General features: G+C 44.3%; 2 protein-coding genes across 4 annotated transcripts in view; one reads left to right on the top strand and one right to left on the bottom strand.

Moving 5' to 3' along the window:
- Nucleotides 1–1,334: 1,334 nt before the first annotated feature.
- Nucleotides 1,335–9,180, bottom strand: GID8 (GID complex subunit 8 homolog). Of its 2 annotated transcripts, none has more exons than XM_068150089.1 (5): nucleotides 9,088–9,180; nucleotides 7,744–7,873; nucleotides 5,796–5,992; nucleotides 5,083–5,280; nucleotides 1,335–4,411 (listed from the first exon to the last, which is right to left on the bottom strand). In XM_068150089.1, exons 2-5 carry the CDS (start codon nucleotides 7,859–7,861, stop codon nucleotides 4,238–4,240), a joined length of 687 nt encoding a protein of 228 aa, XP_068006190.1. In that variant the 5' UTR covers nucleotides 7,862–7,873; nucleotides 9,088–9,180; the 3' UTR covers nucleotides 1,335–4,237. The 2 variants fall into 2 exon arrangements, with proteins under 2 accessions (XP_068006190.1, XP_068006191.1); XM_068150090.1 differs by lacking the exon at nucleotides 9,088–9,180 and adding an exon at nucleotides 8,640–8,876.
- A 6,096-nt stretch (nucleotides 9,181–15,276) lies between these two features.
- Nucleotides 15,277–22,946, top strand: part of DIDO1 (death inducer-obliterator 1) — a 53,699-nt gene continuing 46,029 nt past the window's right edge. Inside the window, exon 1 of one of the 2 annotated variants that reach the window (XM_068150086.1) lies at nucleotides 15,277–15,411. The gene's annotated coding sequence lies outside the window, so the exon portion shown is untranslated. The remainder of the gene's footprint in view (nucleotides 15,412–22,946) is intronic. The other variant, XM_068150087.1, reaches the window with a different exon arrangement.

The following is a 22,946-nucleotide window of genomic DNA, read 5'->3' as shown; positions in this document are numbered from 1 at the left end:
AATAGGCTCACACACGCCAGGACAGTTGTCTGCTCAAAGGACAGCTCCACTGCAGCCTGAAAGCTCCCTCTCAGCCAGAGCTATTTCAGTGCAACTTGTCCAGTCTGTTGAAAATTCATGTGGTTTCTAGGGCTAAATAAAATGCCCTAATAAATACTGCAGACAGCAATATGCTGACAACTTAAAAATAGCTTCCAGCACACCTCAATGCACTCATTGAAAAATACAAATCCTTCAGTCTGGGTGGAAGAGGGATCTACAGGACAGGTCAGAATCCATCTCATCCTGCTGCAGCCTAAAGGCAGGTTTAGGGCAAAATCTGACTTCAGATCCTTTAATTTGAGGTGAGTACCTCAAGGATGCTTTCAGCTGCTGTCACAGCTGGAGGCTCTGCTACCCACCAAGGTAAGACACACAGGGATCAAGCTCCAACTCAATTTAATAAGCTTCATAAGGAACTTGGACAGCAAGTGGTTAGAAGTAAGTTGGGTAACACTTCTGCTAGTCATGGATATTTTTTTAAGTAATGCTTTTAAGCTTATACTCAAGCATATAAAGCATAAATTTCACAAATTAAAGCCAATAAAATCATCCTAGAATAATGTAATGGCTTCCCCTCTATGTACAAGGAGTGGAGACATAATTCTTTCCAGGCAATTTCACACATCTTAAATGCTACATAAGTGCTCTCCATGTTCATTCCAATTTTTCTCTTAATGTGGGTGGAAGGAGCTGAAAGTGTTTGAGTGAAATCATCTTAGAGAGAGAGAAGTACTTCACCTGGTTTAAAGCTCTAAGTTGTTGCCTCTTCAAGAGTCTGGAGAGGAAATGCCTTAGTTGAAACTCTGCTGCCAGGTTCTGTGCAGCAGCCTCTGTTTCCTAGCTATATAAAGGTAAACAGTTCAGTATTTCTCAGGAAGTATCACCAGTACTTCATGTTCGTGGAAGCTGCTATCCCCCCCTTCAATGACTCCACAACTAAAGCAACCACAGCTTAGTTTAGATTTGACAGACAGAAAAGAAAGGTGGTAAGAAGATGCTGACAGTTACTAGGGAGATGATAGGCTCGGGTGAAGGAGACTTGTAGCCTAATCACAGCACGCTCCATACAGAGCCTTTCTGCAGAGGTGTAAGACAGTGTATTTCACAACCCAACTTCCCCATGTCCATGGCAAACAATAAAAGCAAGCAAACAAACAAATCTAATTTGCTTTCAACCAAAAGGCTGGGGGAGGAAGGAGCACCATGAAATTTGCCTGCCACCGTTGAGTCTGGAACGAATCCTCGCCAAGTTAGTTTGGTGCCGTTCTGAATGAAGTGAAACAAAGCAGGTAGAGTTTTACACTAAAGCAAACTGAGCAAAGTGGCATTTAATAGTATTTGTTAAAGTGGTAATCTAACAAAAATGGGTTAACAAAATCCCATTCATTAGTAGTCACCAAATAGGACACTTCTCATGCATATGACAACGGTTCATTCGTGTACTGAGACGTCTGTTTACTGTGTACAATAGTTCCATAAATTATATGTTTCACAGCCCCTACCATTCAAGAATATTTCAAACAGATTATATATTATATTTGTATATGCAAACTATTTTATATACACTAATATAAAGATCCTCAGAAGTACCAATATCACTACCTTTATGCTTTCTCTAAAATGCATAGCTTTCGAATATTTTCTTGCAGTTACCAAAAAACTTTACAGATTAAAGCTGCATATCAGTGTGGCATGTTCATAAAAACAAAGTGAAACAGTTCTAGGCTAAGTTGATATTAAACCCCTTAAAAACAGGTTTATTTTTGCAATGGGGAGAAAAAAAACAAACCAAACAACCAAAGAAACAAACAAGAAAAACAAACCCCAAAAAACCCCCCAAACAAGCTAGTGAAAATTCAAGTAATCTATGCTCAGTCTTTGCCCAAATACTCTTAAGAAATTAATGTAGCATTCTAGAAGTGCAGTGAACTTCTCAACCAGGGCTGTAATACTGCATTTCTCATGGAGAAAAATGCTAGCCATGCCACAAAAAAAACCCACTGCTTTCCATTTCGCTCAGGAGAAGCTTCAGATGAGGTTTAACCAGCACAAGTGTCAGAGCAGAGGGAAAGCTGATCAGTTATCCATGGAAAAGGAAAAAAAGAGTTAGACCTATTCCAGTTTTGTTGCTGCAGTTTGTTATTAAACAGAAGTTACATTAACCATACAGTTTCTCCAACTAAAAAGTCTATGTGGTTTTCAGACATCAACCAACTGGAAAAAGCCAAAAAAAAAAAAAGGAAACAAATAAATTAAAGAAAACCAAACCCCAAACCTCATAACCCACAACTGTCAAAAAGTTTGGTGTCAGAATAACCAGCCTGGGTGAAGAAAAGCCAGACTAGCATTATAGTTGGGGGGGGAGGGGGGGCCTACCCAATAGCTTCTAATAGATCAACTTTAAAACCTCCACACCACAAATGGTTCCAAAGTGGAGAACAGGCTGATCATAAATGGGGATGAATAAATTTGTCATATCCACCATCTAACTTAACCTTTTGTTACATCCATCACCTAGCTTAACCTTTTGTTACAGCCATAGACCTAGCTTAACCTTGGCGCTCCACGTCTCTAACAGCTGCTCCAAAAACAACTTTCCCCCACCCCCACCCCACGAAAAAACCAGCTACACAAGTAAACAGTGTTCACAGTAATGCAATCAGTAACAGGGTTTGTTAGTTAGTCTCTGTAAATTGGGTGTATCTGCAAAGCTTTATACAGTTTAATGCGTTAAGTATTCCAGTAAAATTAAGTGAAAACCTAAATTTCATTCTACAGGGCAATAGCTACCATACAAGACTAGATTATGTACAGTATGGGACTGCTGTGACAACTGCCAGTGTTTCATGATGGTTAAGCTTGGTCTTTGTTCAGCAAATCTGTAATAACTTGGTAACCAGACCTAAACCCCCCCCAAAAAAAACCATCTAGAGGTGGATTTGGCAAGATGAGTGCTCACTAGCCCTGGACCTACACCAGCAGACAGCGCTGCAAAACCGAGTTGGCCAGAACATCCCATACCCAGAAGATTACAATGTGCTGACTTGAAAGTCTGGACTTCACATGTAAAACATTGAAACTATAATCCTAACCGGAGTGAGGACAGTCAGTAAACAAATACAGGTGAAGATGAACTGCATCTCTTCAGAAAGGTAGGGAAGAACTGAGAGAATGGACATTTCTGGGTTTAGACAGCCCTGCTCTGCTCAGCTCAAGGCATCAAAATAGCCCAAGTAGCTCTAAAACTACAATTGTTATTCAGCAAGCATAAAGGCAGATCCTGCATCAAGGGCTTCAATGAGCATCTCTCCCCTCCATTTAATTTCCTCAGACATCATTTCCTTCAGCTCACAAACCTCCAGTGGCCTCCAAGGCTTTAGGGACCTGCAGTGTCTACAAGTATCACAGAGTGGAGGCGGGGAAAGGCCCCTGTTAACAAACACCCTCAATGCCTCTGGGGGCCGTTTTGGTCATCCATGAAAATGAAGAAGAAGCTTACTTCCAACAATACCCCTCCTGAAAAGATGGGTCACTGATCCATTATGAACATAGCTCTCACCATATAAAGCACCAAAAAGTCAGAAACAAGGAGCAAAAAAAAAGAGGGAGAAAAAAAAAGAACAAACCAAAACAAAACAACCTCCTTAAATTATGCTTTACAAGTTTGTACACTATTTCCTATGCAAAAGGTTGCCCCTTTACTGCAAGGTTTATAGATGAAAACTTGACAGGTTACTTGTAAGGGGAATGTATATCTGGCTATAACTTAAAAGGTAGAAAATATTCACTGTTCTATATACACATTTCAAACAGGAGACAGTTAAACTGAACTGAAGAGTTGCCGATATAACTCTGGATTAACTCACTGGCCACTAAACTAGGCATCAGTAGCTAATTAGAAAGCTTTTGAGTTCTGAACTTTTAAAAATGCTCTTCTTTTTCTGTCCTGTTTAATTGGTTTGTTTCTTTTAAAAATGTATTATAGTGCATAGCCTAAGTCAGACTTTCAAAGAGATACAGCGCCTTTCAATGCAGTTTTTGCAGCATTTAAAAGGGACTTTCCTCCCTTCAAATTCGATGTTCGTTGAAAAATCTGAATTGAGTGCTGTACTGTAGTAAAAATATTTCAGTCACAGACTGATATAAATGTATCCTGTGCAGTACTATGGTGGTTTGGTGTCCATCTGCACACGTTTTACTTGGGCTCTTCAATCGTCCCCTTGCTGAGGTCTGTCATTTTGGGGTATTTCACTTTCTTCTGGTCCAGCTCGTTCTGAGCCCACAGTAGTAGTTTCAGTAATTTTGCCAGCTTGGGTGTTGATTCACGATTTTCATAGTCTAGAACAGCCTGATTAACCTCACTCCATACCTGCAAGAGACACAGCAGAGTTCAGTAACAGTTTTCAGGTGTTTAACACCATTGGTATCAGACAGACACTGACAAGACCACACCCCCTGTGCTAATTCCTCAGAACATGGCCAGGACAGAGTTCCAAAGATATGAGCCTGGACAATACAAGGGAAAAAGCCAAACAGTTGAATACAAACCACCATCTGAAAAAACAATTCTTGCTTAAGAACTATTTCTGTTCTCCTGCACAGAAATACCCTACAGCTTCAGCTCTCCCAGACACCCCTGCCCCGCCACTTCAGCTCCCCCGCACGCCCCTGCCCTCCAACTCCAGCTCCCCCGCATGCCCCTGCCCTGCCCCTTCAGCTCCCCTGCATGCCCCTGCCCTCCAACTCCAGCTCCCCCGCACGCCCCTGCCCTCCAACTCCAGCTCCCCCGCACGCCCCTGCCCTCCAACTCCAGCTCCCCCGCACGCCCCTGCCCTGCCCCTTCAGCTCCCCTGCACACCCCTGCCCTCCAACTTCAGCTCTCCCACACGCCCCTGCCTCCATCTCCAGCTCCCCCGCACGCCCATGCCCTCCAACTCCAGCTCCCCTGCACGCCTCTTTTCCAAGCACTTCAAAAACATTTGGATATATTTCCACCCCATGCAAATCAAAGACGTCGACTTCCTTCTGAGCAAGCAGTACCTTCTGTCGCTGCATCATGTTAAGCAAGTCTCCAAAGGGGGATTCTTCAGGATTATCAAAGGCGAGCAGAGCCAGCGTGCGCTCCATTTCTGTCAGGCACTCCCTGCTCTCCTCGCCTTGCTCCGCTAATTGGGTCTGAGCGAACTCCAGAGCCGCTTCTGTCTCGCGCTGCCGAATCAGCTCGATCAAATGCTGCTGCTACATAGGGAAGACAAGGCAGTGTTAGCTAAACAAATTAACAGACCTGCAGTATTGCAAGGCTGAACTCCTCAGACACGAGTGTGTAATTTGAGACAAACACTAATGCATAATTTGACAGTTTGGGGTCAGTTCTTCTCCATGTGTGAGACAAGCAGCAGCAGACTTGGCTATGAATCTACCAAAAAAAGGTATCCTGACACTCCTGAGGAACACATTTTGAAAAGGTTTTCTTACTAAAGGAACTACTAGAAATTCAGACTAGCAGTAATTGGAAGTTGGGAAATCACAGACCACCACGGCTGCTGCAAGTTTTCATGTTACTAATCACATGTGATGGCTCCTGCACCACACCACGAGTTTCTTGTTGCTACAAAACAATGCCAAAAACAAACACTTAAGTTTTCATCCATGTTCAGTCACACACCTCCCAACACACTCATAAAACCAACACTACTCTCCTCAGTCTCTCAGCACCTTCTAAAGCAAAGAGAAAGTTTGCCATCTGTCCTTACCTGCAAATGGAAGTAAAGGTATCTGTTTGTGTCTAGCAGCTCTGGATGGAGGCTGTTTATTAATGCAATGGCTTCTTGAATCTGCCCTTTCAATATCATCTCTCTGATTTTTATTCTTTCATCCAGAGTCTCTAAGTCAACGCTGGGTTCAATTCCAGACTCCATCCGAAATTTCTCAGCTGCTTCCTTGAAGCCCTCTGAAACAGAAACATTTTACCTATAAAACACATTTGACACAACGTTTTTAAAGAGCCATCAGCTGAAATGGAAAGATTTGAGTATTGCTTGTGCACTTGGGGAGTTTAAGTCTCAACTTCTGAAAAATATTTCTCTATTTAGATAGGTATTTATCCAACAAGGCATCCAACAGCACAAACTCAGTTCATTCTTAACTCACATTTCTTCATTCTCTATGGGTCCATGCAACTTGTAGTCCGATACATCTTAAGCTGAAAGCTCGTTTCATAGAGTGCTTTGGATTGGAAAAGACCTTAAAGGTTATCTACTTCAAACCCCACATGCCATAGTATCATAGTATCATTCAGGGTTGGAAGGGACCACAAGGATCATCTAGTTCCAACCCCCCTGCCATGGGCAGGGACACCCCACACTACACCAGCCTGGCCAGAGCCTCATCCAGCCTGGGCTTAAACACCTCCAGGGACAGGGCCTTGACCACCTCCCTGGACAACACATTCCAGGGTCTCACCACTCTCATGGTGAAGAACCTCCTCCTCACATCTAGCCTGAATCTCCCCACCTCCAGCTTCATTCCATTCCCCCTAATCCTATCACTACCTGAGATCCTGAGAAGTCCTTCCCCAGCCTTCCTGTAGGCCCCCTTCAGATACTGGAAGGCCAGGCAGGGACATCTACTGACCAGGTTGCTCAAGGCCCCATTCAACCTAGTTTTAAACACTTCCAGGCTTAGAAGCATCCACAACTTCCCTGGGCAACCTGGTCCAGCACCTCACCACCCTCATGGGGATGAATTTCTTCCTAATGTCCAATCTAAATCCATCTTCCTCCAGTTTGAAGCCATTACCCCTTCTCCTGTCACTACACACTTTATCCTGAAACCATTTGTTGTCAAAGCAAGCTCTGCCCTTACCCCAAAACAGGATTTTCAAAATCACATTTTTCAGACTTTGGGTGGCTCTGCTTCTCCCTTCACCCCCCAAACCTCTTTGCACAGACCCAGCAGTCCTACTGAGAAGAAATGCAAGATGAATTTTTCTTAAACATTGTAACAGCTCTTTCAGATCCTAGCTCATGAAATGATTTATGCCACCCACTGAGATGCTCTTCCCTCATCCCAGAGGCTGCACACACCAACGTAAACACGGGTGTAGATACAGGATACAAATGCCTCCACCCTGGTACAGCTTCCTGGGATGGAATGCAACGTAATTGCTAGGGATCATTTCCCATGGCTTTGAATCTTACAAGTATAAAGTTAGGCTATATGCTGAAGGGGTTAATATTTTTTTAAGTCTCAAACAACTTTGCCAACAGTGCCCTTTAGAGTTTATCTTTCTAGCCAGTTAAAACTTGCCCTGACAGTTGTTCTGTGCAGCTCTCAGACTGCTATTTCACCACTGCCGCGTCTCAAAACCCTGCTTAAATGGCACCGAAAAGGACATCATACAGAAGTGTGTCATGTTTGTTTACAGCACTCCAGAAAACACTTTATTTTCTGTATCTTTTATCAGAAGAGTGAAGGTTAGTACATGTCACTTCTATTGCATAACTGCTTGTCTCTGGATCTGTCAGTTTCCACTCAGGACACCAGAGCAGCTGTACATTGCTAAAAGAAACCAACAGCAACCACTCAACTCCTGAAAGCCCTTGATTTTGCTCCATCCACAAGCATATTCTAGCCCAAACTGTCTTGATAAAGTAAGTGGCAGGCATTTATGAGCCTCTGGGTGTTCCTGCTCGTTTTTACCTGTAACAAGGTAGTTCATGATAAGGCGATTCATGTCTGCTCTCTGGATATGCAAGTTATTAAGTTTCTCCATCCATTCATCTTTCGTGATTTCATCAGGTTTTTCTGCATAACTCATCCTGGACTCTTACTACAAGACAAGAAAAGCATCTGATTTAACATGTTTCCAGAAGAAGTCAGTTTAATGTGTGTAAGCACTGTGTTACTACCACCTTTATATCTTTGTTTTTTAACGAGATCTTTTAAATTAATGATCCAAAAGAGAACCTTTTATCTCAAACCACAGGTTTACTTTTTTTCTCCTCCCTGTTCCTGCACTCTTTCAGCTCTCTAAAGCTGCTTTCTCCAATCATCAGAATAAATAAATAAATAATCATCATCTTGTACTTTTAAATCCACTCCAAGTAAATCTTGTTCAGTGTCTAAAGAGGGCACAGAGTGTGAAACCAGTGAATCAGAGTTTGACAGCCAGCCAGCAAAACTGTAACAAACCTTTAAAGCAAAGCCTATACCTTAAATTCTTCACTACAACTTAAGACTGGACAGCTCCATATATGCATTCTGGGACACATACTGCTGTCAAACTGTGCACGATACGTTATCCAACATACGACTGAATAGTTAAGATAGCTTCGGCTTGCTGCCCCCAAAAGCACTCATGTCAACGGTACTAAAATGTTATCTCTCAGTATTTTCCCTCGACGATATTGGGTTGGTTGGTTTTTTTCAGACTCGTGAAAGAAGTGCTTTGCTGAAGCCGGCAATCATTTCTACCTTCAAGTCACGACCGCAAGGGCAGCGAAAAGGGGAGGAGAGGCGGCAACAACAACAACAGCAACAGGCACCGCCACCCAGCTCAGACAACACGAGTGGCAGCGCGTCCTCTCATCACCTACCACTTCCAACAGGTTTTTCTGTCTCTACACTGCCGTCAAAGCCGCACCGCACCCAGGGAAGTTGAAAAGCGAGAAGCAGGCTCAGCCCAGGGCCGGCTGAGGGGCCGATCGGTCCCGGCCCCGAATTCACGCTGCTCCCAACCACGCGGCAGGGGAACCTGGCTGAAGACGCAACGAGATGCGGCGGCCCGCAACCTGCGCAGCCCCGGCCCGCTGCGAGAACTGCAACCTTCCCCTTCCCGTCACCGGCCCACCGAGCCGCTGCCCCCGACCCGGCCCTCCGAGGGGCCAGGGCCACCACAGCGCTCGGCCCCGCTCGCCACAGGCCCAAGCACCTCCCCACCCCCCGCAGCGGCAGACAGCTGGCTGCCCCGCCGGGCCACGGGAAAGGTCCCTTGCCAGCCCCCGTCCCCCGAGGGGAGAAGCGCCTCCGCCGCCGCCATCTTACCGAGCGCGCCGCGGTGCCGGCTCCGACGCACGATCGCGGGGCCCTCTCGCCGCCTCCGCCAGGCCGCTGGCACGCGGATCTCGCGAGAACCGTCCTCTCGACCAATCAGCGCCCGGAAAAGAGCGAGAAGACGCAATTATCGAGTCGGCCGGCGGGACAGAGCGTACGTGTGTCCGGGGAGGTCACACCTCCGACGGGGAGGTGGGACCATAGAGACGGGTCGGGGTGGCGGCACCTGGGTGCCATAGAGCTGGGCCGCGATCCCTCCGGGGCCGGCAGAAAGCGGGGGCAGTCGAGGTGCGGGGCGAGCCGGGCTCCAAGATGGCTGCATCTGCCGCCTCAGGCAGTCGGGGCGTCAGCGCCAGTTCGTGTCAGCGAGGCTGCTGCGCCAAGCAGGAGGAGGGTCACGTCTCGTTCCTTCCGTGCCTCCTCTCAGCCCCTCCTTAGCTCACATCGGGCAGGACCTGCGCTGGCTCCGCCATGCTGTCTCTTCCACCTCTGCCAGGAGCTAGCGCAGCTGTTCTGTGCCTCACGTCCCTCCCTGACGCTTTAATAACGTCTCGGGTGGCAGCGCAGACCTCCCTGGGAGAGGGACAGCAGCCTCGGCAGTAACACCCACGGCGGAAAGTGACTGATGGGCTGGTCCGGGCCCTCTCGGCGGGCTGTGCGCAGGCTCCGCCGTGTCAGGCCGTAGCTGCTGCTGCCGGACACTTCGGGGTCCGCAGCGGCAGTGCTGCTCTGGAGCCTCGCTTGCCAAAGGCTGGCCCTTGGAGCTCGGAGTGCTGCCCGCAAAGCTGGCCCTGCCACTCTGTCACGATCAGGGGCCGGGAGACGGGTCTGCCGCAGGTCACAGCCTCAATATTAATATCCAGTTCTGCTGCTGATACGCAGGGCTGTGAACGGCTGAGGACTCCGATTTATGATCTCTCTCAAAATGTGTGCTGGTTACTGACCAGAGTTAATAAACTCGCTGGTCCTAGATCGAGTGAGTTCTGTGAGTCGTTGAATCATAGAATTGGTTTGGTTGTAAAAGACCTTTAAGATCATCGAGTCCAACCCTTATCTAATCCTACCAAGCCTCTCAGCACCACACCTCCAAGGGATGGAGTCCAAGCACTGCAGAAAAGCCAAGAACGCACCTTGATTGTGCATTTAAATGGAAAGCAAGCTTAGGGCACACGACTGTTAGACATGAAATGCTGCCAATGATACTCGTCAGAAAAATGCAATGCCTCTGACACACAGAATATGGATCCAGTGACTCCTTTTACACTCTGCAATAAAATGCAGCCCCCCAAAGTCACTTTCATTACAATTGTCTCTACAAGAAAATCTACATCGTGTTCAGTTTAACTTACTTCCTCAAGCAAAACTCCATAAACAATGCAGATTGGGGGGGGGGGAATACTGAATGCATGTCATTAGTTCTCAGCCATATGATAAAGACAGCTACAGCATGACTAGTTGATTGAAAAGGGTTCACCCTCAGGGTTTAATCTAAAAAAAACAAGTAATCTTAATGAATTTGGTGCATCGGGAAACAAATTCAGACTATTCTTGACCTGGTAGGCTTGTAAATCTCTCTTGCCGAGAGGATTCTGTCTGATTGTCAGCTCCTCCCACAAAGGTGGAGTTTCTCGGGAGGCTTCCATAAAGAGGGTGAGAGGAAGCAAATGTTTCTCTCTGGGAGAGGTTCCTGATGTTTTTACAGAAAGAGACATACCCCGAAGCAGAAAGGAGGCAACAGAGTGTAATTCATGCTACAGTTGCTATTTGCAGGTGTATTTTTTTTTCTCTAGTAAGTAGAATAAAACACTGAATAATTAAGGTAAGCAATGTGTGAGCTGCTGTTCAGGGTGGTGCCTGCACCTGCTTTTTTTCAACTTTTGCAACAAAAGTTTTCCTTTACCCCTCTCACGTCCTTAAGATGGAGAAAAGTTACAATGGGCTACAAGCAGCTCCTGAGCTGTGGTTTTGCTTGTCGTGAAAATTAGTATAGGATTACTGTAACCTTTTTTTTTAAGGAGTTTGCATTTTCTCTGACCAGAATGTTAACCAGGAGCAGTTTGTAATGTTTCTGTGAGGATATCCTGGCCAGCTGCATTCTTCTCTTCTTTTTTTTTTTATCTTTTCTTATGCTTTCTTTAACTGTTTGATCTTTCTGGTAACATCAAACCTTCTTAGAGTCTTGAGTTTCCATTTGAGAGAAGAGCTGTTACAAAAACTTTAGTTGCAGCCAACACCTTTAGAATGTTACTACTTGAGTATTTTCTTACTGACTCTGAAAACAAAGTGACTTTCTAAAGCATGGTTTGGTTTTATTTAGTTCAATAATACTAAATAGGACTGCTTGTAGTAGTGCTACTATTTCTTTACTGTCAGTGATGGAAAACTATTACTCCTTTATCTTGAGACAGATTGTTTTTCCCCCTGCTAGTGTTCTGGGCACAGTGAAAACTGCATGTTTGGGGGGATGGAGCAGTATCTTGAGAAATAAATGATACCTATTTTACATTAACTCTTTCCTGATAGAAAGCTGCCTAGTGACTTTCTGTATTCCCCTCTCTAACTTGTATCTTACTCTATAAATGTTTAATTATTCCATGCAGCTGGCTTAAGAACACTTAAATTCCCTGTGCTTCATAAGATGGAGTGCTCAAGACCAAACTTGCATGGTTAAACCTCACAAAATTAAGAGAGGAGTAGGAAGATACAAAGCTGAGGGCAAAAGCTTCCTAAATCATTCCCTCTTTTCTTAGTGCTGAAGCCTAACTTCTGTTAAATCCCTCACATTCTCTCCAAAGATAGAACTTGGGGGAAAAAATCTTCAGGATACTTCTATGGCTCTAAAGCTGGATTAAAATGCATGGAATTAAACTAGTTTGCTCTTGGAGAAACCATCCCTGGCTTCAACATGGCCAGAGTCCTCCATGAATCTTTAATGAGGGCAGTAATAACATGGGAAGTTGGATTTTGGGCCAAGACTGCAAAAACTGAGATGAAAAGAAAGCTTTAATAACTGTAATTCAGTGCACTTTATAGACTTTGTACCTGAGTTTTGAAGAGAAGTTTTGATGACTGATATTTGGAATTGAGTGGAGTGAATCCCTTGCTAAAATCACTAACTCCTGGAGAAGTCACAAAAATACCTGCAAAACCTGCAGATACTGGAGGGAAGGGGGGAAGTTTAGCTAGGATTGCCAGAGGGGGAAAGATGAGTCTGCAAGTTTCTGTCAGCTGGTGGGGAAGGGGATTGCTTCATTTATGTGACTATGATTAACCCTCAGTAAAGTATTTCTCTGTGTTCATCTAGTCTCTCTGAAAAACGAAGTATCAGGAGTGTTGGAGAATCGAGGACACAGAAGATATACACTGTCTTGACACCTGACCTGTCTCTTTTGGGTGATGTGCTGAACTCTGAAGACAGAGGTCTTTTTCCACAAAGAGGTAAAGCTGGAGCCAACATAAATTAGTCTCTTGTGACTTGTAAAGATTAATTACCTGCTTAAAACCCCTGACTATACCAGAGACAGGAGGGAAGAGAACTTGCTCATTTGCTTTCATCCCTCCTCTTTTCATGGGCTAACTGTAGTTTCCACTTAGCTGCTGAAATAGGCTACCCAGAACATTCAGTGAGGAAGAAGTGAGAGAAGGGGTGAACTTAAAGCAAGTGTTTGCATCTCCAAACATTGGGAGAAGGCTGGTGAAGGCCAAGTTGCATGAGAGAGGAGGAGTTACATCCCAGCTTTGGGGGCCCCATCTCTGTGCAACATGAAGTTGGTGATGCTTTAGTGCCTAGCACAGTTTCATGAATAACACCTGAAGACCCCTGTGTGTAACACTAAATACAATTAAGGTCAATTTATAGACACTCAAAGTTTGAAAAAACAAAACTGGGGAAGCCCAAAGGATGGATGGATAGATAGATTAATAAATGACAGCTGCAGAGGAAAGTCTGTGTCTTGACTGCCTGAAAGCAGTAGCAAAAAGTTTTAAGGGGTTAGTACTGAGGGATTTGTGGGTATCTCAGCATAAGCTTCTCCATTGTGTTAGGAGCTAAGGTGCTTATTAGACTTTTTAGAAGGTGATTAATAGTCATTAGTCTCTGCTAGGATTTCCCAGCAGTGTTTTCAGTTCAAACCAGTTAGAAATTATTATTGTGTTCTATGAGAGCAGGCCTAAACCAAAACTCATGTTGCATGGATCACCAAAACCCACCTCCTGCTTGCTACCAGGACAATGCACATTCAGACCAGTCACCTAGGAGCAAATGCTCCAGATTAAGGGAAATTGGGCTCTAACATTAAAAGAATCAGGAAGGGAACAAGGCAGGGAAAGAACTGAACTGCTGATGGTACTACTTAAGATAAGGTGACAGGTGTTTAGTCATCAAAGGTGTAGATACTCTGATTTGGGCTTTAACACAAAGATGTAGGTGTCATATGCTTTAGCTGCTGCTCACTGGGTGTGCAGAGTGAGTCAGTATTACAGTAAGATGGTGTAAGCCTCTTACTAAATGGGTGTAAGAGGAATTTATTACCTGTTTCACTGCTGAATCCCTTATTGCAAGCATTCCCTGTTCACTCTTGGTGTGCAATTCCTCACTTTGGCAGGTTCCCCTTCCCTTGGTGTAATTCATGGGTTTGAGCACTCCCTGGATGCTATATTTGCCCATTAACAACCTGTAATTAGCTTTTCCCAGGGCACAAATCACAGTGCAGCTTGGTCCATTAAGCCTTAAGGTATTTCCCCTCCATGTGCTTTTCATTTAGTGTAGTTCTGTAGCTGCAGAGCAAAAAACAAATTTCTGCTTGCCTTTAACTGTGATGTCTTGTACTTTTGCACAGGAATCTGTTGGAGGTTTTTTTACCTCTGGGTGTTCCTGTGTGAAGTAAGTATTAATGCTGCCAAGCTTCACAGGTGGAGAAAGGCTGACTATGCTCAGGAAAAAGGCTAATAAGAGTTTTTTCAACATGCTCAACTTCTACCACCAGAAATCTCATAGAATGTAGGCATCTAAAAGGTGTAATCAAACCACTTTGATAGCATTAATTTCATTGAATTACAGGATTCTAAGTACAATTTTAGATTTCCTCATGTTGTCATACCTTAATCCATCTTGGTAAACACTGTCTGGATTCCATCTGAAATCACTAACAACCCTTGAGGAAAAATGTGCAGGATCAAGGGCAAAGAGCCAAACCTCACACCTCCACCTGCCTAAAAGGCTATCCAGATGTCAGCATCTGGAGTGTTTTCGTGACCTTGTGGGTCCTCATATGAACCCTGGGACCCTGCAGCGACTTGAGATGTAGATGTCTGTTTCTGGTTGCTAGTATCATAAATGCTGACAGTAGAACCAAAACATAAAGTGGACAACTATTGATAGCAGCTTGGAGATCCTGGAGAGTTTGAGTAGTCTAACCATTTTTTAAAGGGCGTTTACTGCAAAGTTTCCATGCTGTGGATAAGTTGATTCAGTGAACACTTCCCCAGCACTCCATAATGTGAACCCAGAAAAAAAAAAACCTTTGCTGCAGCACTTTTTTTTTTGGTAAAACTGATGGAATAGGGAAACCAAATCCGAATCCACGCGGAATAAGCAGAAGTGGGGAGCGTTGCTGATGTGAGCAGTAGGGTCTGCGAGTGGCAGATGAGCTCCTCTGCCACGTTAATCCTGTGGCAAAGCCATGCTTGTCCTGCGAGAACAATATTTTGATGTGCAGTATTTTTGGAGTGGCACTTGCAGCCTCACGAATAACGAATAAAAGTGCAGATCTGTGAGGTAAGATCATCCCTGTTTCTGACAACAAACCCGGGAGCAGCCGTTGTTGATCCCGGTCTGCAGAGGAAGCCCTGAAGTGACCGGGGCTGCCCGACTCATTTTCTTTCGTGGCCATGGCTTGCGGCGGCCTAAAACCGACTGGAGGGGGACTCGGCGGGCAGCCGCCGTACTCCGGGTGTGTGGGGAAGGGTTCAGCCATCTGTCGACCTGGAGGGATCCGGGGAAGGAGGCGGAGGGTACACATGTGGGGCTGAGGGCGCGGGCCCCTCGCTTTCCCGCCGGCGCCGTTCCGCCAGAGCGCGTGCGGGCCGCCCAGCCAGGAGGCGGAGCCAACGGCCGCTGAAGTCCTCCGCGAGCCGTGCGCAAAGCGAGGCACTCTGGGAAGCCGTCGACCGCCCGTTCGGTCTCTATGGTAGCGGGGGAGGAGCGTCCCCGCCCAGCGCTCCGGAGCGGTTGTGAGGAGGAAATGGCGGCTCGTCTCGGCTGAGACCTTCGGCTGCGGCGGCGAGGTTCTCTCACTTTCTTCCCCCTTACTCGCGGTGAGTGAGGGAGGCAGCCAGAGAAGCAGCGGGATGGGAGGAGAAAGGGAGCGAGGCCGCCGTTGTGGCGGAGGGGGTCGCGGAAAAGGGGCGGCAGCGTCCTGCGGCCTGGACGCCTTTGGGCTCGACTAGAAAATGGAGGCGGGCGGGTGGTGAGAGTCAGGGCGGCCGGAGGGAACCCGGCGGGCGGGGAGGACGGGACTGGCGGGGCCTGTTTTCAGGGGATCGTCGGTGCGGCTGCAGGGCACGGGCACACCGGAGGCCTGGCCCGGTTCCAGAGAAGGTCGGCGACTCGATGCGGGGGCCCCGGAGGAAGCTAAAAGCCGCCGCCCCATAAGCTTCTAACGTGGTTGGGCCGGAGCGGAGAGGACGCCCTCCCCGGGCGGAGCGGGCTAGAAGGCGGGCTCCTCCATGTTGGGGAGGAGAGAACGGTTTTGCTCTGAGGCGATCGACGTCATATCAGGCTGACGCTGGCAAGCTCCTCCGTGACGTCACGACCGACTTAAACCGCCTTTTCCATGCAGTTTCACCGCCGCGAGGTGTTCGCCGCGGCCCTGGTGGGTGGCAGGGGTGGGGGGATAGCTCTCTTCGTCGGGGCCGTGCTCTTCGGAAACCCAACCCAAAACTCATGCTGGGGCTCTGTGTGTGTGTTAATTTCGTGGGTGGGACTAAAACTTACTTGCCTTGAGGTGACGTTTATTTTCTCGGGGGGAATCTCTTTATTGGTGAGTTAAACAAGAAAAGTTGAACTTTGTCATGTTCCGGTGACTTCCTTTGAGGGGCAAAAAAAGACGGGATTGAATTTTTAGACCATAGTGATGGTTGGCTGACTTTAAACGTTCAGTACATTTTCTCTCAATACGTTTTCCCTATGCCTTGCCCTAAGGTATTTTAATATTGTCTCTTGGAGCTGATGGTAGTTAAGAGCTGCTTATTTGGCTTGCAAAAGCCATTCTTTGATGGGCACCAAATGTTATTTCATATTTATTTCAATTTGTTTCCCGTTTATGCCTCCAAGTGATAGCTGCATTTCAGTAGTGGGTTAAAGTTACCATTTTAGCTTCTCACTTTTATCTTGGAAAGAACATTACAGTGGTTTTAATACCTTGCAAACCATTTATGTGTGTTATAGTTTCACTGCTGTTGAGTGATGCAAAACCAACAGGCTGGTTTTTCTTGCATGGGCTTTCATGTTTTCCTGCTAGGAACTTCAGGGAGATAAAAAGCTGATTCCTTTTATTTAACTCAGATGCATGTATTTAGCATTCCTCATTTCCCTTGCCAGGATATCCCTTATGGATAATCCATTAGATTTTTCTTTTGCAAAAGTAACTCTTCTGAAAGTAGCCATGAAGTAAATTCTTTCACAGCTGATACTCAAGTATATTTTGATTTGTAATACCTTCTTGACTGCTTTTTTTGCCTATTTTACACACTTTTTTTGGTGTGATAATTTGAATGGGTTTAGTTTCAGCTGTCTTGTTGCTACGTCTACAATTTCCTAGCTCTTTAAGCAGTTTAATTGGTGGGCAATGGAAGATGATCCTGTGTAGCTACTGTACAAGTGTAGCATACACTGTGTTAATTATAATAGATATTTTGAGTTGTGCTCCACTTTTATGTGTGCCAGCTGCTTGTTAACGTTCTTTGACATTTGGAACTTTCTATAGGAATAAATATAGAAGTAAGCTCAAAATAGCTGCTCAGTTAGACCTTAGACCTTAGTTCTTTTTTTTTCCCCTTGGTAGTTCCAGAAACACATTGCACAGAAAGGTTTTTCCATGCACTTTGGTGGAAGAATAAAAGCTTCTCTTAGCCTTCAGCCTGAGGGCTGACTTGCAAATTGAGTAACTGTTGATTTTTAAGAATAGCATTTAAATAATTTGATTTCCGCCCCCCTCCCCCCCCAAAAAAAAGTCTGTGTTTGGGTTTAAGGGATATTTTAGTTGGTTTCTATTGGTATGCAGTTGAAGTTTTTACTCTGCCAAGAATACAGCTACACCACAAAATACAGATGTATATACTTTCCAAATATGAAATGTATATAATTCACACAGGGCTTCAGAGATTGCTTTTTCACTTGACTAAGAGATGTCTTTTGAGTTTGAAAAACCCCAATTCTGAAATTCCCAAAGCAATGCTAATTGAGTTGTATGAGTACAGAAGAGTAAATAAATACTTCTTGGTGTCTGGTGGACTCATCTTAATCCTGCTTCAGTACTAAGCCTTTCTGGCAGTAGATTATTTATTTCAGCCTTAAGACAGTAATTGTCTTCATAGCTGTAACTTACAGCTGTGGGATTTAATTCTGTACAGCCTGCAAGTTCAGCTAGAAATACTAGGTGGGGGAGAGAAGGGACAAGGATTATAGGAGTCAGGCTGAGAGTCTATAACTGTTACAATGGAAGAAAGGGCTCAGCAAAAATAAGATTAGATGTTTTTTACTTGACACTTGTAGTCTCTGCACTGACTTTGTTCCCTGGTGCACTTTTTCTGCCTGGTGTCTCCTGTAGTACTACAAGCAGTATATTTAAGGAGAGGATTTTAATATGAATAATATTTATGTGGTTTGCACATGAACTGGTTGCTTTTCTGTGCTGTTAAGCCTCTCTACTGAGAGTCTTCAGTTGGCTGTCAGTTAACACTTTGAGGGTTGTACTACTATTAAGATTTCATGGTATCATAGTATCAGTCAGGGTTGGAAGGGACCAAGGGATCATCTAGTTCCAACCCCCCTGCCATGGGCATTTCATCTAATACAGCTTCTAAAATAAATACTTCACAGGTATTAATGGTAGTCTTGAGAGCATTGATAGGCTTTGAGGTTAAGAAAAGTTGGGGAGCTAAACCACAAAGATTAAATGTACATTATGTGTGTTCTCACAGTAAAACCTCCTCAAAACTGGGAACAGCGCTGTGTTTACTCTTTTTAATAACATCATCAGTATGCTGTAATTACTGTTTCACTGAATTCTGAAGAAGTTCATTTCTGGTTTACTTTATTTAATGAAGCCTTTTTGATGACATAAGAAGGAAAATAACTGCTTTCAGCTGCTGTGTTGTAGCTCACATTTTGCAAATTACTTAAGGGGGGGAAACAGTGTAAAAATCCTGTGGTGTTTTGGGTTTTTTCTCCATCAAGAGCTGTACTGATAGGGTCAGAAATTAATAGTCCTGCAGTTCCTTTGACTCCTTTTCTGTATATACAGTTGGACTGACATTAAACAGACATGCGTGTTTTTAATTATTGTTTAAACCTAATGGGGTTTTTTAGGTTTAATAGTTTGGGATGTAGAATTAGTTTAGGTACAGACAATAACTTGACCAAAAGCCTCTACAGCTTTTCTAGTTCATGTAAATCTGTTTGAGGAAAGGGATTTTTAGACACAGAGTGTTCGGGCTGACATGTGACAGTTGCAGAATTGTAATCTTATATCAAATTTGTATTAAAAATAAGCTGTGGGGTGTTGAAGAGTTAAGTTGTAAAGTTCTCAGGCTTAGCCTGAAGAACTGCTGCTGTTCATTTTAACAGCCATGATAAAGAAGTGAATCCACTGGTGCTTGTTGGAGGAATGCTGGGTTGTGGGAATGTCTTTCCAAAGCTCCTTGTTTCCTCTGCAGTTGCTGACAGTGTGTTTTTCAGTGCTGCTGGAGAGGTCAGCCTCAGTGGTAACAATTGAATGTAAGGCAAATAACGTGTTTGTGAAATATTTTCATTCAGGGTGATGGAAAAAGGATAGAAAAAATATTGTATATTGTGTTATACCCAATAACAATCAAAATTTGCTATTTCTGTTTCTTAAGCTTAGGACCATGGCTTGTATGGAGCCTGTAAGATAGTTATAGTTGTGGGGCTGTATATTAATCTGAGCTTTTGACCACAGAAAGCTGCCATTTTCTTAATCTTTGTAAAAGGGAGAAAGAAAAAAGCAGAGCTATCTACACTGCTTGTGATTCTGCTCACAACTCTTAATTAGCAAAGTCTGTTTGCTGTCCAATTTCTGCTCACATTGTTCTGGCTCTGACAAAAAAAATCGACTTCATTTTGTTGTCTTTAGGTAAATTGTCATTGTTAGGGCAGATAGGGGACTTATGTAGTCAGAAGAATGTGAACAAAGGCTTTGGAGGGTATTCTAGGAGTAGTAAAAAAGCCCAATGTCAGTCTGTTAGCCAGCAGAACATTATCTACCTGGTCTTGAAAACACCCATGAAGCTCTGGACTGAAAAATATCCATGATGTATATAGTACCTTCCTCTTAAAATGAGTTTCCTCAAATGCAGAAAACATACATTTTGTTTATCAAACAGTTAAGGGCCAGCAGGTTGGAGGATGTGTGTAGTGTGACTCATGTTAAGGTTTGACCTCTACTAAAGTTCCTTCAGTTCAGTTGTCAGTTACAGTTTTTCTCTAATAGAGCTGTGCTGGTAGGAGCTCCAGAGTCTCCACAAATATCTTAGAATGTCTGTGCTAATGTAACTTCTTTTCATTCAAAGAGTTTGAGTGAGCTTTCAGTCTTGCATCCTCTTGAGAGTGAACTGCTTCCCTACTTGGAAGGTACTGGGCTAATGTATTCATAGAGTTTGTTATCACGTGTGCAGCCTGTGATAAGGATGGTGCACACCTGCTACCCCACCCTGCAAACAGAAGGACTCAGGCAGGTAAAAGGGCAGCTTTGAAGGTGTAATTACACCAGACTGAGGAGTTTACACCAGCTGGGCTCTCTGGATTAGGGTTTGAGCCCCTTAACATTCCCAATTTATGCAGTTGTGACAGTGAACATCTGCAGTAGAGCTGTGATCATAGTCTTGTCTGTTAACAAATAAACTCTTCATGTTTGCCAGATTTCTGGTGGCCCTGCTGCTAAGGCGCCCTAAATACTTCTTTGTGAAATGGCTATTCATCTCAATTTAGCTGTGGCAACCTCACTCTGGTTCAAAGAAGCACTTCTTGCTATTTATCTAGAGTAAAATACATTTGGAATCCTTGGTGCTGTTCTCATTCTGCTGCACTTCCTACCGTGGGGTCTGGACCTTCTTTCTTTATTTATTCTTTCTTTATTTTTTGTGACTGCATGATGGAATCTGAGAGAAGAAGGGGTTTCAGTATTTTGCTTGGGAAGATGATTTTTCTACCCTCAAAGACATCAAAATAAACTTCAGTGTGTGTGTATTTTGTTTTGCATAAAACGGGGAGCTGCTTTCTGTGTTTCTGCTTGGAGTAGTTGTAATGCTGTGGAGTTGCTCTTCGTCCTTTCTGTCTGCCTTCTGCTGTGCCGTGTGTGCCTGGCAGTTCTGTTCTGTGCACACATGTTAAATTCAGCACTTCCCAGAGGTCCCACACTGCACATGCCCAGGATTGCTGTCCTGTGTGTGCAGTTTGCCATCGTGTGAGGCAGAGGCCTTCTTAGGAGGCCTGCGTAAGGTAAGTGAGTGCCTGACAAGTCATGGAAAGGATGGTGGTGTGGGTGTTGCGTTCAATCATACCATAGGGAGGGCTTAAAATAATGAGTGACTAAAGATTTTAATTTGGAAATGTGGATTTCTTTATTACTACCAGTATAGAGACAAAGTGAATGCATTTACTGCTTTCAAGGGAAGCTATTGCTTTAGCTTCTTGGCATTAATCCACTTAATTATTTTAAAGAGGAAGCTCTCAGGTTGGTTTGCTATAAAGTTCATTGATAATTGAGAATATTTCTTCAATACCTTTCTTAAGTGGGGAAAAAAAGTGATCTTGTGAAACTTATGAATGTGTTTTCATGAGAGAAGAATCTGGAAGAAAAGGGAATGCTTGTTTCTGCATCATTGGACATTTTTTTTTAAAAAAGTGAATGTTTCCATTCTAAATCTCATTAATTGCCCTGCTTATTGGTAGTACTTGGTATCATGTAACTGTGCACTTAATAGGCCCTCTGGTACCAGGACAGGACAACTGTTTAGAACCATATCTTGGACAGTTGAATTAATTTCTCAACACCAAAGAACAGCAGCAAAATCTACATTCAAATTCAGAGTCTGCAAGCCCCAAGCCAGCACTGAAATTGACTGTCTGAGTTTCCAGGGGTGGCAGTACCAACATCACTGAACTATTTGTGGTACCACACCATGACGCCACAATGTCTTAGACTGCCTTCAGGGATTTCTTGATAAAATGTCATCAAGACTGAGGAAGGGATGGGAGGTTTCAATGGAGGTGCAAAAGCTTCTGAATTGCTATTACTGTTTTGTTGTGTTTTTTTTCCTCTGGGAAGTCTGATCCCATTGGTGTAGTGTCCATAGGGAGGTCCTTCACATTGGAGACTGCTGTGATATGACGCACAGCACACACTTTGTTTCCACCATCTTCAAAGGGTGCAGATTATTCGTATTTCAGTGCAACACTTTCTGTCCTGGGGCAGCCTGATCTTCCATGCTGATCGCATCACTCCATTACTTTTGGTAGAAGCTCAAGCAGGGCACAACCCAACACTGAAAAGTGAAGCTTTACAAGCCTAGAACCTGTCTTTGTGAAGGAAGATGGGGAGGTGAGAGAAGAAGCAGCCAGTCTGGAAGGCCCATAGTGTGAGACTGCTGTAGGTGTCAGTGGTGCCATCCCTGACAAATTAATAGCATGTCATGTCCATCAAGGGTTGAAATATGTTCTGTTACTAAAAGCCACCTTAAAACCTGGTGATACTTTGCCCTATTTTGGTTTAGTAGCAGTGTTTGTACTTGCCTAGAGGCAATTCCTGCTTCATGCAGTGTTTTAGGAGCAATACCCATTTTCTAAATTAGCATGGGGTGTTTCTGAGAGCACAACTGCAGTACTGAATTACACATTCCTAAATCTCTGTCGTGCAAATGTTAAACCTTGGTAATGTGAGGTTTTGTTGGTGTGGGTTTTTTTAATGAGAACAATAAATTGACTGTAGAATGGGAAGGAATTAGCTGCTACTTGTTACTATTGTGGGTATATGAGGTGATAGACTTGTTTATCATCGTGGAATTAATGTAGTGTGTTTAATGATAGCCATCAAAGTGTTTACAGATCAGTGTTGCAGTTCTTGTGGCACTATTTCTCTTGGTTTTTATTATCTTAGGTCTAACTATGAGCCTTGAAATCTGTTATACAAATTTTATTTTTGATACCTTTCAGCCCAGGAAGGTCTAGACTTCTGACTTTGAACTGCAGCTTGCCTATAGTAGTCAAGCAATGCAATAATAAATTATGTGGGGTGGAGGGCAGGGGTTCAGGATCATAGTTTTCTTGAATCTCCTGGTGTCTAAACGAGAGCCTTATGACTGCTGTGTCTGTCACTCTCCAGCTCTGCTTCTCTCTTGTCACAACATTTCAATTTCACAACTTTTTGAAGGATCCATCTTGTAGAGGGAAGATGTTTAAATCAGTAAGTAGTGAGTATGTTTTACATGAAAATGAAAGACCATTTATTAGTTGTACTTGGTCATCTGATTTTCTGATGCGTCTCCTGTAAGTAGTCTGCTCTTGCATCTTTCATGAAGGAGCAGATGGAGGGAGCTGCACTGCAGCCCTGTGT

The sequence above is a fragment of the Melanerpes formicivorus genome, unplaced genomic scaffold (genome assembly GCF_026170545.1).
Source record: "Melanerpes formicivorus ecotype bairdi unplaced genomic scaffold, bMelFor1.0.p_v2 SCAF_19, whole genome shotgun sequence".
In the NCBI taxonomy this organism is placed as follows: Eukaryota; Metazoa; Chordata; class Aves; order Piciformes; family Picidae; genus Melanerpes; species Melanerpes formicivorus.
Note: the sequence above shows the minus strand (reverse complement) of the source record. Positions and strands in the feature narration are given on the sequence as shown.